This window comes from Bufo gargarizans, chromosome 2 (genome assembly GCF_014858855.1).
Source record: "Bufo gargarizans isolate SCDJY-AF-19 chromosome 2, ASM1485885v1, whole genome shotgun sequence".
Classification (NCBI taxonomy): Eukaryota; Metazoa; Chordata; class Amphibia; order Anura; family Bufonidae; genus Bufo; species Bufo gargarizans.
The window spans coordinates 109,808,478-109,824,772 of NC_058081.1; the positions used below are offsets into that span (position 1 = coordinate 109,808,478).

At 42.7% G+C, this 16,295-nt stretch overlaps 1 protein-coding gene across 2 annotated transcripts in view; it reads right to left on the reverse strand.

Moving 5' to 3' along the window:
• CLPX (caseinolytic mitochondrial matrix peptidase chaperone subunit X) overlaps positions 1-16,295 on the reverse strand; it is a 52,793-nt gene continuing 36,498 nt past the window's right edge. For both annotated transcript variants that reach the window (XM_044279400.1, XM_044279399.1), the window contains 6 exons: positions 15,635-15,723; positions 11,974-12,138; positions 4,715-5,014; positions 4,524-4,616; positions 4,151-4,257; positions 1-1,271 (listed from right to left, as the gene is read on the reverse strand). In XM_044279400.1, coding sequence (XP_044135335.1) covers positions 1,181-1,271; positions 4,151-4,257; positions 4,524-4,616; positions 4,715-5,014; positions 11,974-12,138; positions 15,635-15,723 — 845 coding nt within the window. In that variant the 3' untranslated portion in view covers positions 1-1,180. The remainder of the gene's footprint in view (positions 1,272-4,150; positions 4,258-4,523; positions 4,617-4,714; positions 5,015-11,973; positions 12,139-15,634; positions 15,724-16,295) is intronic.

Consider the following 16,295-nt stretch of genomic DNA (forward strand, 5'->3'; position numbering starts at 1 on the left):
TAAAGATTTTATCCATGTTTTTTATTTCTTTAAAGGAACTACAAAACTTGAAGACATTTAAGTCCTTTAGTGTCACAAACATTTTGGCTAAAGACGTTTATTTAGGTGAATGTTATACAGAATTATTATAACATTATTTTAGCCAGTATCTGTGAAATTCTAAAATCAAAAGAGAAAAAACAAAAAAACAACAAATTCAGCAGACAGGCATTCCTCTATAACTTAAAAGCTTTTTATATCCACACCCTGCCACTACTGTGGGGTCTGCAGCATGACATAATACATTTCCAGCAGGAAATTAATTACAAAAATCAATCAAATATGATTGCACAAGGAACCAACAATCCCTTTACTATAGAAGATACTGTCTTATGGGAAATGGAGAATTTGTAGAAGGGTTTCATTAGACAGGCTACCTAGGGTTTGCAGATTACAGCCAGATTTAGGATACTTAGAAACAGACCACAAATGCAGCAGGTTATATTGCCTCCGTGGTCCATCAAACGTCTGTATAGAGAGCAGGAAGGCATGGTCATACAAACGTATCATGCAATGACTCAGAAGAGGCACAGATGACAGGCACATGTAAAGCACCCCTGATATGAACCCATGCCAACTGAGGTGAGGGAAGGGGTCAAGTTAGTAACCATATCCCTAGGAGATATAAAATATACCATTAGTGTAGAAGAGAACTAAAATCTTTAAGTATTCATGTAAGGTTCCAGTTTAGGAGAGCCAGGACATAAAAAAAAAAAAAAAGGACATAAAAACAAGTCTCTGAACTGACAAGAAATAACACTAATGGAAAATGAATTTGGGAGATGCAAGAGACCCCTGTGTAACCCAAACAACCATGTTTCAGTAGAGTGCCCACCTGCATGACTGAACATTATTGTAAAATTAATTATGGCTAATCCCAGTAAATGAAGTGTTAACAAAAAGATTCTTGTCTTATAAAAGCCCTGGATAATATACACCGTTATTGTCTGACTTGTATAAAGACTGCTCTCTACAGTAGAAATCTGAAGTTCCTTAAAATGAGTTTCCTGGTTGTTCTCCCAAAGTGGAGTTTTTCGGGTAATAAAAGTTGTATTTAGCATTGTGAAGAGTGTTAGTTTTTTTGCTAAAGAAGAATAAGCAATTTTAACACTGAAGGAGAACAGTAGAGAACTGGCACAGTCTAATTGTTTGCTGCATCAGCCTGTCGGGACCAGCCTTCCTCTTCCACTCCAGAGTCATACTCTTCCTCGGTTGCCTCTTTATTTTGTGTTCTATACAGAGAAAGAGAACAGATTAAAAAAAATTCTATGTAGATTTAAAGGGAACCAGTCACCAAGAAATGCCATGCAAACTGCAGGTAACCTGTTATAGAGCAGGAGGAATTGATGAGCAAAGATTTACATGAATAAATTAGTTTTGCTGCATCTTTACCTAGAAAACTACATGTGAATCTGCTCAAACTATAAAGCTTATAAGGAATTTTAAGGAATAAAATGAACCTTTTTAAGGAATAGGTTCAAGTCTGAACACTATTCTGAATTAAGAGGGAACAATGCACCATGTATTGTGCGAGAACAATGTAGGGAACAATGCGCCATGTGTAAGACAGCCTGTTAGGTTTTTCGTCTCCTTACCACCACCACTCTCACATTGGCTGCTGTGCTTTCTAAAGGTGTCCTCTAAGAATTAGGAAAAGTAGAAGCAGTATTTGGGGGCAAAAAACAAAACAAAAAACTTGAAATCGCTTCTGGAGTCATGGAGGCAGAAATGCTCATTAGAAGAGTCAAGCTAGCCCTGCCCTAAACCCACCCAATCTGACTTGACTAAATCCTGAAGATGGCACAATATCACAAGCCTGTCCAAAAGACCACATATAAAATGTTGTCGTCTAGTGACAGAGCATGGGTAGTAAAGTGCTTTCTTGGTTAGGTTGATATTGCAGATATGAAGGACTCCTTTTCTGACAAGCTGATGGCTTCAGATAACAGTTAAACAAGGACAAGCAACATCAATTTCAACTGTGCATATTCCAAAACTAGAAAACATCAATCAAGCCAGTCTGAGTGACAAAGGCACGGCCAGCTAGGCTCCTCCATCTTCATGACTCCAGCAAGGTAATTCGTATACGGCCCAAAGGCATTAAAATGCTATTTTTTTTTATGTTGTAGCTGTTCAATGATACATTTGAAAACCTACTTGGGGGCAGCCATATTGAAAGCACACCCTTCCTTCTTATTTTGTCAGTATACACCATAAAGGAGTGTTCACCCAAATGCATTCTGGACAGATTATTCATTGTCATTACTTGTGTGTGCCACAGGCCTCCTGTGGGTTTAAAGGGGTTGCCCCACTTTGCTTTTTCAATCTTACCAGCAGTAGATGTCCTGATAACTTCCTGGTTTGGCTCCGGCAGTTGAGTAAAGGCCGGCCACGCCTCCTCATGACTCACCCTGAGAGCTCAGTCCTTGCGTGCTCGTTCATGTGGATGAGTCATCCACATGGAGCTGTATGTGAGGTCCCCCCCCCCCCAGTATAATATACATTGAGTGCGGCCCCCCCCCAGTATAATATACATTGAGTGCGGCCCCCCCCCCAGTATAATATACATTGAGTGCGGCCCCCCCAGTATAATATACATTGAGTGCGCCCCCCCCCCCAGTATAATATACATTGAGTGCGGCCCCCCCCCCCCCAGTATAATATACATTGAGTGCGCCCCCCCCCCAGTATAATATACATTGAGTGCGGCCCCCCCCCCCCCAGTATAATATACATTGAGTGCGCCCCCAGTATAATATACATTGAGTGCGGGCCCCCCCCCCAGTATAATATACATTGAGTGCGGCCCCCCCCCAGTATAATATACATTGAGTGCGGGCCCCCCCCCCCAGTATAATATACATTGAATGCGGGCCCCCCCCCCCCCCAGTATAATATACATTGAGTGCGGCCCCCCCCCCCCCAGTATAATAAACATTGGTGGCTCAGTGGGAAGTGCCAATGAGGGTTAAAAAAATAAATAAAAAATTAACTCACCTCCACCAATTGATCGCGCAGCTGCCGGTCTCCTGTTCTTTCTTTAGGACCTGTCAAAGGACCTGTGGTGACATCACTGTGGTCATCACATGGTACATCATATGATCCATCACCATGGTAATGGACCATGTGATTAGCTCAGTGACGTCACCACAGGTCCTGAAGCAAGAACAGGAGACCGGCAGCTGCGCGATCAATTGGTGGAGGCGAGTTAATTTTTTATTTTATTTTTTTAACCCTCATTGGCACTTCCCACTGCGCCACCAATGTTTATTATACTGGGGGGGGGGGGCCCGCACTCAATGTATATTATACTAGGGGGGAGGGGGGGGCACCGCACTCAATGTAGATCATAGCAGTGTATCACTGTATTCCGGCGGCAGGAGGGCGCGCACGGCGTCCTCGGTTGCTATGACGCCGTGCGCTCCCTCCTGCTACAAGAAAACCGTAATACATTGATCTGATCGGGCGCCCGCGCATGCGCAGAACTATGCGACGTGCGCGCTCACAGTGTGAGTGAGGCCGGCTGTAGGATCGCAATAGTTACCAGTGCGCAGGTGCGGCATGGATGCGGCCGGCGACATGCGGCCGTATCCATGGGATACCAGCACAAACAAAGGGGAGTGAAAGGAGCGTTTTTAGGCTGAATGCTATGTTTTTTTTAATGACATGTATTAGAAGAAAGGTTTAGTGGGGGGTAATGATTTAATGTAACCCTATTTAATGAAGTGGGACAACCCCTTTAACTGACTTGAATTCACAGCATCATAGGGATCTACAATGCCGTGAATACTGGTCAGTTAAACCTGAGGTCGGACTGTGACACTAGGAAGTAATATGGACAGATAATGTGTCTAGAATAGACTTGTGTGAATAGCTGCATCGTGAAAGTGGGTCGATGCAATCATATACAGCTATCATACAATTGCATGCGTTTAACGGCAGATAATATCTTCTTTCCGCTACATGTACATGGTGGTTTATCTTGGAGCTACAAAACCAAATAAGTATTATAGTGATCTACAGTCTTCCCAAAAGGACAAAGAAAATCTAGACCACCACATTGCCATGGTGCCAGTCCTGTTCCAGAAAGCAGTTGGGGCCCTTTACTTACCGGACATAACTTGGCTCTTTTTTGCCTTCAACCACTTCCTGGTCCACCTCAACACAAACTATGTCAGAGTTTGGAACTTCAAACATAGGCTCAAGAAGGAGCTTCTCCTTATAGATGGAAAAAAAGAGCAACGTCAATGCAAATCCATTTACATTTAGTAAAAATGCAAAAAACTAAACCTACAACCTGCTCTTACATTAAAACACCAGAGCTTGGGTTAGAGCTGTACTGCTAGCACTCCTCCACTACTTCCAGATTATTGCCGCCCTACTGGCAGCCTTCCATCACTCAACACAACAGTAAGCTGCTGCATGGCGTCATGTTCTACAAGCAGATGCCATAAGTTCAGAGATGGAAAATAATAAGGGCTTACCATGATTGAGCGAAGGCCTCTAGCACCTGTTTTTCGTTCAAGAGCCAGTCTAGCAATGGCCCGCAGAGCACCTTCAGTGACATTTAACTCGCACTAAAAAAAAAAAACACAATGCATGAATATTCCAATGAAAAAAATAGAGATCAAGAAAAATAAATAAATAAAATAATTCAACACAATTAAAATCAAACCTTATCCATGCTGAACAGAGCCTGGTATTGCGGCACAACGGCATTACGTGGCTCAGTGAGGATGCGTACAAGAGTCTGCTCGTCAAGGCTGTGAAGAGGCACCACTACAGGTAGGCGACCCACAAACTCTGGGATCATGCCAAACTCAATGAGGTCCCTTGCTTCCACATGGCGCAGCAGACGGTCCTTCTCTTCAATGTCTTGTACTGCATTTGATTCAGGACTGGCATTTGCTAGATCTGCTGCTGCAGCTGCCCTGCGTCCTTTACCAATATCCGAAGCAATGCCAAATCCCAAATACTGAAGAACAGAGAGAAAAACAAAAAAAACACAAACATATAAAAAGGAAAGAAAGCATTAAAGGTTTACCAGATCTAGGTCTCTGTAGGCCAAAAAGGAAAAACACTATCAGCTTCGCTTGCTCTGGGAGACCTGGATATTCCTCATTTGTGAGGCTGGCAGAACTTTCCCCCAGCAAAAAGTGTAAAACCAATCCTTTCGATAGTTTTGGCGGAGATGCTTTTTTTAAAAGAAAATATACTACTTATTAAAAGGGAATTAGTCACCTTGAAAATGCAGTGCAACCTGCATGTTCTAGAGCAGGAGGATCTGAACAGATTGATACATATTTTTGTGAGAAAAGATTCTGTAAAACTTATTTCATCCATTGAAATTCCTGCACATTCTGAGCGCTGAAGTCCAGGAGGCGGTCCTATCAGTGACTGACAGCCCTCTCTGTATACACCGTCATAGAGGGGAGGCTGTCCTCACTGGTGGGGCCGACTCCTGGACTAAAAAACCCAGAATGAGCAGGAATTTAAAAACTGTATAAATTACAAGTTTTACTGAATCTTTTCCCACAAACTATCCAATCTGCTCAGCTCCTCCTGCTCTACAGCATGCTGCACTCAGCTAACGTGACAGGTTCCCTTTAACACTAACTCCAAAGAGGGGAGTAGGACCATTGGCAGAAGAGACTTCCGTGAATGCCTCACCCACAATAACTTTAGAGATAAATGAAATACTCAGTCTTGCTTGAACAGGTCAACTAAATTCCAGTGTTTCTTTACAGCGTCAGGCAGGAAAGAGCCTAAAAATATCCAATGTATACATGGACACCTAAATATCTTAAAGGGGCTCTCTGGGAATTAAGAAAACAAAAATATTGAATTACTTTATTATAAATATATTCCCAAATACCTTACATTAGTTATAATGGCTCGCTTTGTCTGGGGAGCAATCATTAGGAGAAATAAAATGGCTGCCATTCTACTAGCCCACACAAAACCTGTCCAAATTACACAGGTGGACAAGTTAAAGAGCTGCGCCATCTTGTCAGGGATTATTATCCTGAATACAGTTTAATGAGATCTTCAGATGAATCACTGTAGGAATGGAGTTCATTAGGAGACATGAAGTACAGAGACGAGGGTAGGGATGTGGATAATGAGCAGCAGCACTTGTATGCAGTCCCCATTACCACAGTCTGTTCTGTCCGTCCTCTCTGCACTTCATGTCTCCCCATGAACTCCAATTCTACAGAGATTCAGCTAAATATCTTATCGGCTATATTCAGGATCACAATCCCCGACAAGCAGAGCAGAGATGATAAGATGAGCGGTTCTTTACCTCATTGTGGTGAAGTAACTTGTCCTGCTGTGCGATTATGACAGGTTGTGTGTGTACTGATAAGACAGCGGCCATTTTATTTCTCCTAGTGATTGCTCCCCAGACAAAATGAACCATTATAGCTAATGAAATGTATTTGGGAATATATTTATACTAAAGTATTAGTTAAGTATTTTAATTTTCTTTAACGAGGACACAAACACAAGAAAGTAATATGAGTGGTCAGAGGCAGAGTCCACTGAGAACAGAGCTGCATATCAGCAGTATATATCCATCTTGCTGCATGCAGCGAGATTCAAAAACAAGACACTTTAACCCCTTACTGACCACTCAACATAACTTTACGTCGGCAGTCGTGCTTTTAAAAATGGTGCTTGCTCATAGCCACAGGGTGCCTGCTGTTTAAAACATCAATCGCATACATTTAACCCCCCAGATGCTGTGATTAAATGTAAACACGCTATCTGAGAAGTTAGTGACTCCGAGAGCGCGTTCCCGGCCCCCACCCTAGCAAGGAGTGGGGAAGCTGGATGCAGTGTGAGGCAGCCCCTGTACTTACGAGTGGTACAGCCCTGCCTAGGATTGCTTGAGATTATATACAGGTCCTTCTAAAAAAAATTGCATATTGTGATAAAGTTCATTATTTTCTGTAATGTACTGATAAACATTATACTTTCATATATTTTAGATTCATTACACACAACTGAAGTAGTTCAAGCCTTTTATTGTTTTAATATTGATGATTTTGGCATACATCTCAAAAAATTTGCATATTTCATCCGACCAATAAAAGAAAAGTGTTTTTAATACAAAAAAAGTCAACCTTCAAATAATTATGTTCAGTTATGCACTCAATACTTGGTCGGGAATCCTTTTGCAGAAATGACTGCTTCAATGCGGCGTGGCATGGAGGCAATCAGCCTGTGGCACTGCTGAGGTGTTATGGAGGCCCAGGATGCTTCCATAGCGGCCTTAAGCTCATCCAGAGTGTTGGGTCTTGCGTCTCTCAACTTTCTCTTCCCAATATCCCACAGATTCTCTATGGGGTTCAGGTCAGGAGAGTTGGCAGGCCAATTGAGCACAGTAATACCATGGTCAGTAAACCATTTACCAGTGGTTTTGGCACTGTGAGCAGGTGCCATGTCGTGCTGAAAAATGAAATCTTCATCTCCATAAAGCTTTTCAGCGGATGGAAGCATGAAGTGCTCCAAAATCTCCTGATAGCTAGCTGCATTGACCCTGCCCTTGATAAAACACAGTGGACCAACACCAGCAGCTGACATGGCACCCCAGACCATCACTGACTGTGGGTACTTGACACTGGACTTCAGGCATTTTGGCATTTCCCTCTCCCCAGTCTTCCTCCAGACTCTGGCACCTTGATTTCCGAATGACATGCAAAATTTACTTTTATCCGAAAAAAGTACTTTGGACCACTGAGCAACAGTCCAGTGCTGCTTCTCTGTAGCCCAGGTCAGGCGCTTCTGCCGCTGTTTCTGGATCAAAAGTGGCTTGACCTGGGGAATGCGGCACCTGTAGCCCATTTCCTGCACACGCCTGTACACGGTGGCTCTGGATGTTTCTACTCCAGACTCAGTCCACTGCTTCCGCAGGTCCCCCAAGGTCTGGAATCGGTCCTTCTCCACAATCTTCCTCAGGGCCCGGTCACCTCTTCTCGTTGTGCAGCATTTTCTGCCACACTTTTTCCTTCCCACAGACTTCCCACTGAGGTGCCTTGATACAGCACTCTGGGAACAGCCTATTCGTTCAGAAATTTCTTTGTGTCTTACCCTTTTGCTTGAGGGTGTCAATGATGGCCTTCTGGACAGCAGTCAGGTCGGCAGTCTTACCCATGATTGCGGTTTTGAGTAATAAACCAGGCTGGGAGTTTTTAAAAGCCTCAGGAATCTTTTGCAGGTGTTTAGAGTTAATTAGTTGATTCAGATGATTAGGTTAATAGCTCGTTTAGAGAACCTTTTCATGATATGCTAATTTTTTGAGATAGGAATTTGGGGTTTTCATGAGCTGTATGCCAAAATCATCAATATTAAAACAATAAAAGGCTTGAACTACTTCAGTTGGTGTGTAATGAATCTAAAATATATGAAAGTCTAATGTTTATCAGTACATTACAGAAAATAATGAACTTTATCACAATATGCTAAATTTTTGAGAAGGACCTGTACACACACAAAATTCAAACCCTTTCACCAAAATTAAAATACTTAAAAAATCATGGGCATCCCTGCATGCCAAAAAGTCTGTACTATTAAAATATTAAAATATTTATCCCATACATGTAAAATGGCCAATTCAACGTTTTTAGTCCCACAAAAAGTTGTATGAAAAAAGTGATCAAAAAGTCACCATCCCAAAATGGTTATCAATAAAAAGTACAGATTGTTCCGCAAAAAATGAGCCCGGACACAAAAAAATAAAAATAAATTAAAAAAAAAAGTTATGGGGGTCAGAACATTGGGAATGCAAAAGAAATTCGTTTTTCCCAAAGTTTAAAAAAAATATTCTGCATTAAAACCCCCCAAAAATAAAATAAAAACGATATACATGTGGGGCACTGTAATAGTAACAATCCGGAGAATAAAAGTAACAGGTCAGTTTAACCGCATAGGAAGTGGTGTAAACCCTAAAACGGTGGCGGATTTAAGAGAAATAAAAAAAATTCCACCCATTTGGAAATCTTCCCCCCTCCTCCACCCCCGTGTTTCTCACCACACTGTATGCAACTGTAAATGGTGCCATTAGTACATCTTGTCACACAAAAATCAAGTCCTCATAGGGCAATGTGAATGAAAAAATAAAAACGTTACAGCTTTGGGAAGGATGGGAGTAAAAAATTAAAATGGAAAAAATAAAAAAAAAAGGAAAAAAAAAATAATAAAAAAATCACCTGGTCTTGAAAAGGTTAAAGTGTACCTTCGGACTGATCAGCCATTGAGCATGGCAAGGTTTTTGTTATGTAAAAATATTAGACCAAGAAGAATTATTTCTGAATTTGTGCCACCTTTAATGTCACTTATTAAAAAATATAGAACTAAAATAATGTGGTTGCGTACATATGCACACCCTTAAAAGGGGTTGTCTCATCATAGACAATGAGGGCATATCGCTAAAATATGCTCCCATTGTCTTATAGGTGCAGGTCCCATCGCTGGGGCCCGCACCTATAATAGAGAACGGAGCCCCGCAAGGTGGTGGCTGGAGGACTCCAGTTCGGCCACCGCCAAACTGGCTCCCCATAGAAGTGAATGGGAGCGCACCGCGCATGACCGGCCATCGCTCCCATTCATTTCTATGGGCTTGACTGAAATAGCCGAACCAGCGCTTGGCTATTTTTCGCCAGCCCCACAGAAAATGAATGGAGGGCGGCTACGCATGCGCAGCGCGCCCTTCCTTACTTTTGGGGCTCCATTCTCTATATAGGTGCGGGTCCCAGCACACCTATAAGACAGTGGGGGCATATCCTAGTGATATGCCCCCATTATCCATCATGAGACATCTCCTTTAAACTAATACTTTGTTGAAGTCCCCTTTAAATTTATGACAGCATACTATTTTTTTGGGGTAGGAGTCCATCAGCACAGCACATCTTGACTTGGCAATCTTTGCCCACTCTTCCTTGCAAAAGTGCTCCAAATCTGTCACATTGCGAGGGCATCTCCTGGTCAACCCACAGATTTCTTATTGGATTCAGGTCTGGCTCTAGATGGGCCAATTCAAAACCATGATTGCCTTCTGGCAGAGTCACTAATTTTTTGAAGTGAAGGTCTGCTTTGGATTGTTGTCATGATTTTTGATAGATAGATAGATAGATAGATAGATAGATAGATAGAGAGAGAAAATCCTCTTGTTTTTTATTTTTACTTTTTTAGCAGAAGCCAGAAGGTTTTGTGCTAAAACTGACTAATTATAATTCCTTCACTAAAGCCCAAGCTGTAGAAAACAGCCCCAATTCATAATGCTGCCTCCACTATGCTTCACTACGAGATTAGTGTTCTTTTGGTGATGCATAATGTTGGCTTTGCACCACGCACACATTTTGGAATTACAGCCAAAGAGTTCACAATATCCCCACATGCTTTTTTCATACTTTAAGGGATTTAACCCCTCTAACCTAAACATATGCTCATGTCCAGACTAATAAGAAGAATCCTAAGCTGGCCTTATTAAACCTCACTGTGGCTCTATTTGCCCAAAAAACTGTTTTTTTAGAACATGTCAATCACTTACTTAAGGTGCCCAAGGGGAGGTCCGTTAATACAGGGTGCCCAGCCGCACCCCTCGACGTCCGGTGCCCAGCGCCGCCTTCCCTGTCTTCAGCGCCGCTTTCTACAGCTCAGCGCCACCTCCGCAATCCTCCCCGTCCCTCTGCCAGATCCTGCGCATTAGGCTCAGCCTGATGCGCCCATGTGGACTCCTGGCAGCAGCTTTGTTGAGCCAAGTGTCCATGCACCGGCCTTCGCTCGCTGTAGAAGGCGGCGCTGGGCACCGGCCGGGCACCCTGTATTAACGGACACCCCCTTGGGCACCTTAAGTAAGTGATTGACAGGTTATGAAAACCTGTTTTTTGGGCAAATAGAGCCACACAGTGAGGGGTTAAATCTGGTGACCGAATCCCTTTAATGTAGGTCTTGAGAAAACATAGAAGGCCTTGGATGTTTTTCTTTGTAAGAAAAGGTTTTCGTCTTACCAGCCTACCCCACATCCCAAACATATGAAGAATATGGGAGATTGTTGTCACAGTACACAACCAGTACTTGCAAGAAATTTCTGTAGCTCCTTTAATGTTGCTGTAGGCCTCTTGACAGCCTCCCAGGGCCAATTTTCTTCTCGTCTTTTTATCAATTTTTGAGGGACGTTCAGTTTTTAGTAATTTTATCCACTTCGAGATGTCATCACTGTGTTCCATGGTATATCTAAAGCCTTTGAAATTTTTTGTACCCCTCTCCTGACTGATACCTTTAAACAATGAGATCCCTTTGACGCATTGTAAGCGGTTTACGGACCATGGCTTTTGCTGAAAAATGCAACAAAAAAAGTCTGGAAAATCCTACCAAAACACTTTTACTTTCTATGGGGTTAATCAGAATGACTTTACATGATGGAAGCTGTATACAGACTATTATTTAAAATTAGTTTAAAATGTGATCACAACCACTTCCCCAATTAAAACAGGGTGTTCACACATGTAACCACAATATTTAAATTATTTTTCTTCTGTCCCCACTAGAGGATTTCAGTTTGTCTTTCAATGGAATTGTACGTACTATGGGTCACATTGTAGGCAGAAATAAAAACTGAAAAAATTTGTCTTGGTCAGATTTTTTTTACATGCCATTTTAATAATGGTGTATAGACTTTTTATATCCACAGCACCTGGGGGATACAAGTTGCCAGGGCAATGGTACGACAGCCAGCGAGTGACATGTATGGGTCTTACTACCTTAGCGGGATACTCTCTGGGCATTGTATGGTGGACCCAGTAACAGTACCTCCCAGCGTGCAGTTGTGTCTCTCCATACCCAATGTCAAATTGGGTAGGAAAGTATAAATAAATAAATGGGTCCGTCGCATCCACGTATATTCACAGGAGGCTCTGCATTTTAACCAACCTTTTCATTCTTTCTCCGACTGATGATCCTGTCCAGGCCATTGAAAGCTCCAGACGCTACAAAGAGGATATTTGTGGTGTCAACTTGAACGGTTTCACCACGCAGCTTCCTTGAGTTTTTCTCTGGGACATTAACTACAGTGCCTTCAAGAAGCTTCAGCAAACCCTACAAAGAAGGTTCAGCAGTTGTATATATTATATGCAATACAGTAGACATGATCATATACAGCATGCAGATACAGGGGAATACATGCAGACATTCCACAAATGTGCTAAGGCCCTGTTCACAGAGGATTGTACTTTATTTCCCCTGAAAACCTATGATAGACAGTACTATGCAAACGTTTTAGGCAGGTGTGGTAAAAATGCTGCAAAGTAAGAATGCTTTCAGAAAGAGAAGTGTTAATAGTTTATTTTATCGTTTAGCGAAGTGCAAACAAGAGAATCGAAAGCAAGTCAATATTTAGTGCGACAACCCTTTGCCTTCAAAACAGCATCAGTTCTTCAAAAACTGAAAGGGCCAGATATATCATTAGGCAAAGTCACTTTTGTGGAGTGGAAAAGTCGCAAAAAAGTCCCAAAGGCTAAAACTGCGCACAAATTTGCGACTTTTTTCTGCTCTGCACTATGCTCGCCAGTTTTCTGAAAGTGGGCGTGTTTTCATATGTAAATGAATCTCTAGACAGATTTACTATTTGGACTTTTTTTAAAAGTCGCAAAAAAGTCGCAACTTCACTCCAGTGAGGACCATGCTTATCTTATGAGACTTTTTAATAGAACATGCGACTTTTTCATAAAAACGTGCGACTTTTGTAAAGCTGCTTACTGACGGATAAACTGCTACCGTCAAACCACATTTATTACAGTCTTAAAGGGGCGATCATAAATCTGACTTGGCTAAAACTGACTTTAGCCATATGTGAAAGTGGAGCTGTCAGAGTCGTGATAAATCTGGCCCATAGTATCTAGGAACTCAGCAGGAAGGTTGTTCCAAACATCTTGGAGAACTAACCACAGATCCTGTGTGGATGTACGCTTGCTCAGACCTTCCCGTCTCTTCATGTCATTCCAGACAGACTGGATGATGTTGAGAACAGGGATCTGTAGGGTGGCCATGTCCAGAACTCCTTGTTCTTCTTTAAGCTGAAGATAGTTTTTTAATGATGACACTTATTCCATTTCAGGTTTTTTCAATGATCTCAGAGGGTATATAGATCAGACAGGCAGTGGAGCCATCTATCCCTGATGGAGGAGGATGATATATCTCCAAAACATGTTGGAAAGAGCACACCACTGCCATCTATCCTTTGAGTGACGTCACATCTGGTGAGCCCGTTCCTTCAATTCTCCAGCATGCGAGTTGAGCCGCCGGCTGGGGCTCCTCCACTTATCTCCTGACTCATCTCTGGAGTGGAGCTGTTTATTACTCACGTCATCCTTGCTGGAAGCATTCATCACAATATGGATTTACAGTTAACCAGGACTTATCCCTCAATGTGAAGAGACATCAGGCACTGTCCTTTAATCTGAATTAATCTCCAGTTTGATAGGCAGTACACAGTTTTAAATTAAGCCAAGTGTGGAAGTACATTTAATCATTACTAGTTTCTAATGACATCGGCTTTATGTTTGTGGTCATATTTGGAGCCAATAAGATGCCGTAGAGAAAGTTAATACAAGCCACTTACTAATATATTGCGATTCTCCATATTGCTTTCTTTGCTGGCTGGCTTCATTTTTCCATCATGTTATACACTGACCGTTTCCATGGTTACAGACCACCCTGCAAGCCATCAGTAGTGGTCGTGCTTGCACATTATAGGAAAAATTGTCAGCCCCTCCGGTGGCCAGGACCATGGGAGCGCATATAGGCTGGTGTTTTTTCCTATATTGTGCAAGCATGGCCACTGCTGATTGATTGCAGGGTGGTCTGTAACCATGGAAACAAGCAGCGTATAACATGGATGGAAAAAGGAATCCATTATTAAGTGCCTTGTATTAACTTTCTCTACATGATAAATGCCACTTACTGAAGTGAGACAACTCTAAGGACACCATTAATCCTGACCAAATTCCCAACTGCATTTGCTGAAATGCAACCCCAGCCTTGCAAGGAATCTCCACCTGATGACGGTCATTATTGTACTGCTCTTCAGTCCTTCGGCAAACAAACTGCCTTCTGTTTACAGCCAAATTTTTCAAATTTTGACTCCTCAGTCCAGATCACCTGCTGTCATTTTTCTGCACCTCAGTTCCTATGTTTTTGTGCATAGTTGAGTTGCTGGGCCTTCTTTCCATTTCGCAGGTGTGGATTTTTGGCTGCAATTCCTCCATGAAGACCACTTTTGGCCAGACTTCTCTGAACTGTAGATGGTTGTACCTGGTTCCCACTGGTTTCTTCCGGTTGCAAGCTGATGGTACTACTGGACATCTTCTAATTTCTAAGGTAAGCATGATATGTCTTTAATCTGCTGCACTAAGTTTCCATAGTCAACCACTGCCTCTACGGTTCTCAATGTGGTCACCATTAATCGTGTCCTCAATGCTGAGAAATACAGGCAGATAAGTGTCCATCCTGCTATATCAGTGAGGTGTGGGTAGTTCTTCAAGATTTTTGGAACCACCTCTCTGCTGGGTTCCTTCAAGAACTGCGTGCACGTGTACCTAGAAGAATGTATGCTGTTCTTAAAAAGGCAAAGGGCAGTCGCATCAAATACAGATTTAGAATTTCTCTTCAGTTAATTAACACTTTGATTATGTTTCTCTTCAATTCATTCACTTCAGATTATGCCAATAATAAAAAAAGCTATTAAACACTTCTATTTTCTTTGCACTAAAATAAAATCAGAGCAGCAATTCCAGGTGTTGCTATTCTTTTCTTCTTTCAGCAGCAAAAGGTCAAATCACAGTGGTGGTGCACCACAAGTCCCAGCAAGCCAACAAGTAGCACAGAGGAGGACAGAACCTCTCTGCACGCAGTCACCAGCTAGAATGGCTGCCTGCAGACAGGTTCAGCCTTTTCCTGTGCTGCTATAGCGCTGCCAGTCGCAACGCTGGCCGGGACGCCAAACACTGGTGTCCCCTGCCTGACCTCGGGGGGAGACAGGTGCTGACTAGTTCAGCACCAGTCACTCCTGTGTAATCCCCCTGCAGCTCCATGAATGGTTAAAGAACCATCCGGAGCTGCGATTGGCCGGTCTGCAGAATCCGGCCAATGACAGCAATTGGGGCAGAAAAAAAAAAAACTCCCTGTGCCCATAGGAAAGATGGCAGCCATTGTACCCCAGTCACTGAGCAATTTCGCTCAGGGACCGGGTGCACACAGCGCCGTAGCTTAAGGCGCTGGGATTTCTGACCCACTTTGCAGCGCCATACATGTACGGCGCTGGTATCCTACGGGTTAATGGACATGTTTAGATGCAAATACACAGAACCCTGTTAATCTGGCAGTGCCTGGGGAGAAGCTGGAAAGGAGTTGCCCAGCAGACATTTCTCCATGTGTCTGGCCCTTTGCAATTTTCAAAAAACGTATTCACTAGCATGAGGGGGCATGTCTACATTTTATTCTGCTTTGTTTTGGGACGACATGAAACCGATGATCGGTGCTCTTTAATGCCTACATGTACATAGGCTCAATTATACACAAGACAAATCAGTCTTACCTGCTGCACGCCTTCCCCACCCACATCTCTCAGCTGATGGATGCCTGGGACACTACCAATCTTGTCAACCTCATCCAAAAATACAATTCCTTAAAAAATAAAATAAAAAAAGGGTCATAAAAAAAAGGTAGAATGAACCAATGGACACAAACAATATATATTTTCTCAAAAATTATTGTTTCAGGAGCCATAAAACACAGAAATCCACATTGAGGCATGAGCAACTTGGAAGTAGATGCTGACTAAAATACCTTTGCATCTTTAACTTACTTAAAGGTGTTGTCCAAAGCATGAAATATGAGGGCGTTCAATATGCACCAGTTTAAGTAGGCTCCGCTGGTCTAAGCATGTGACTGCTGTGGCCAATTACTGGTCGCAGTGGTGACAACCCCTTTAAGAGTATCACGGAAATGATAATTATGACCTATGATAAGTCATCATTATCACATTGGCATGGGTTCGAGTCCCAGCACCCCCGATCAGCTGTTCCAGGGAGCAGTCGTGCTCACTAGAGTGCGGCAGGCTCCCCCACCAGTGACATACCTGTACATAGTATAGCAATGGTGCTTGGTATTGCAGCTCAGCACCATTCACTTCAATGAGGCTGAGCTGCAGCTAGGCCATGTGACCAACGTACCTAGGAAGAGGTCACGACGCTCAA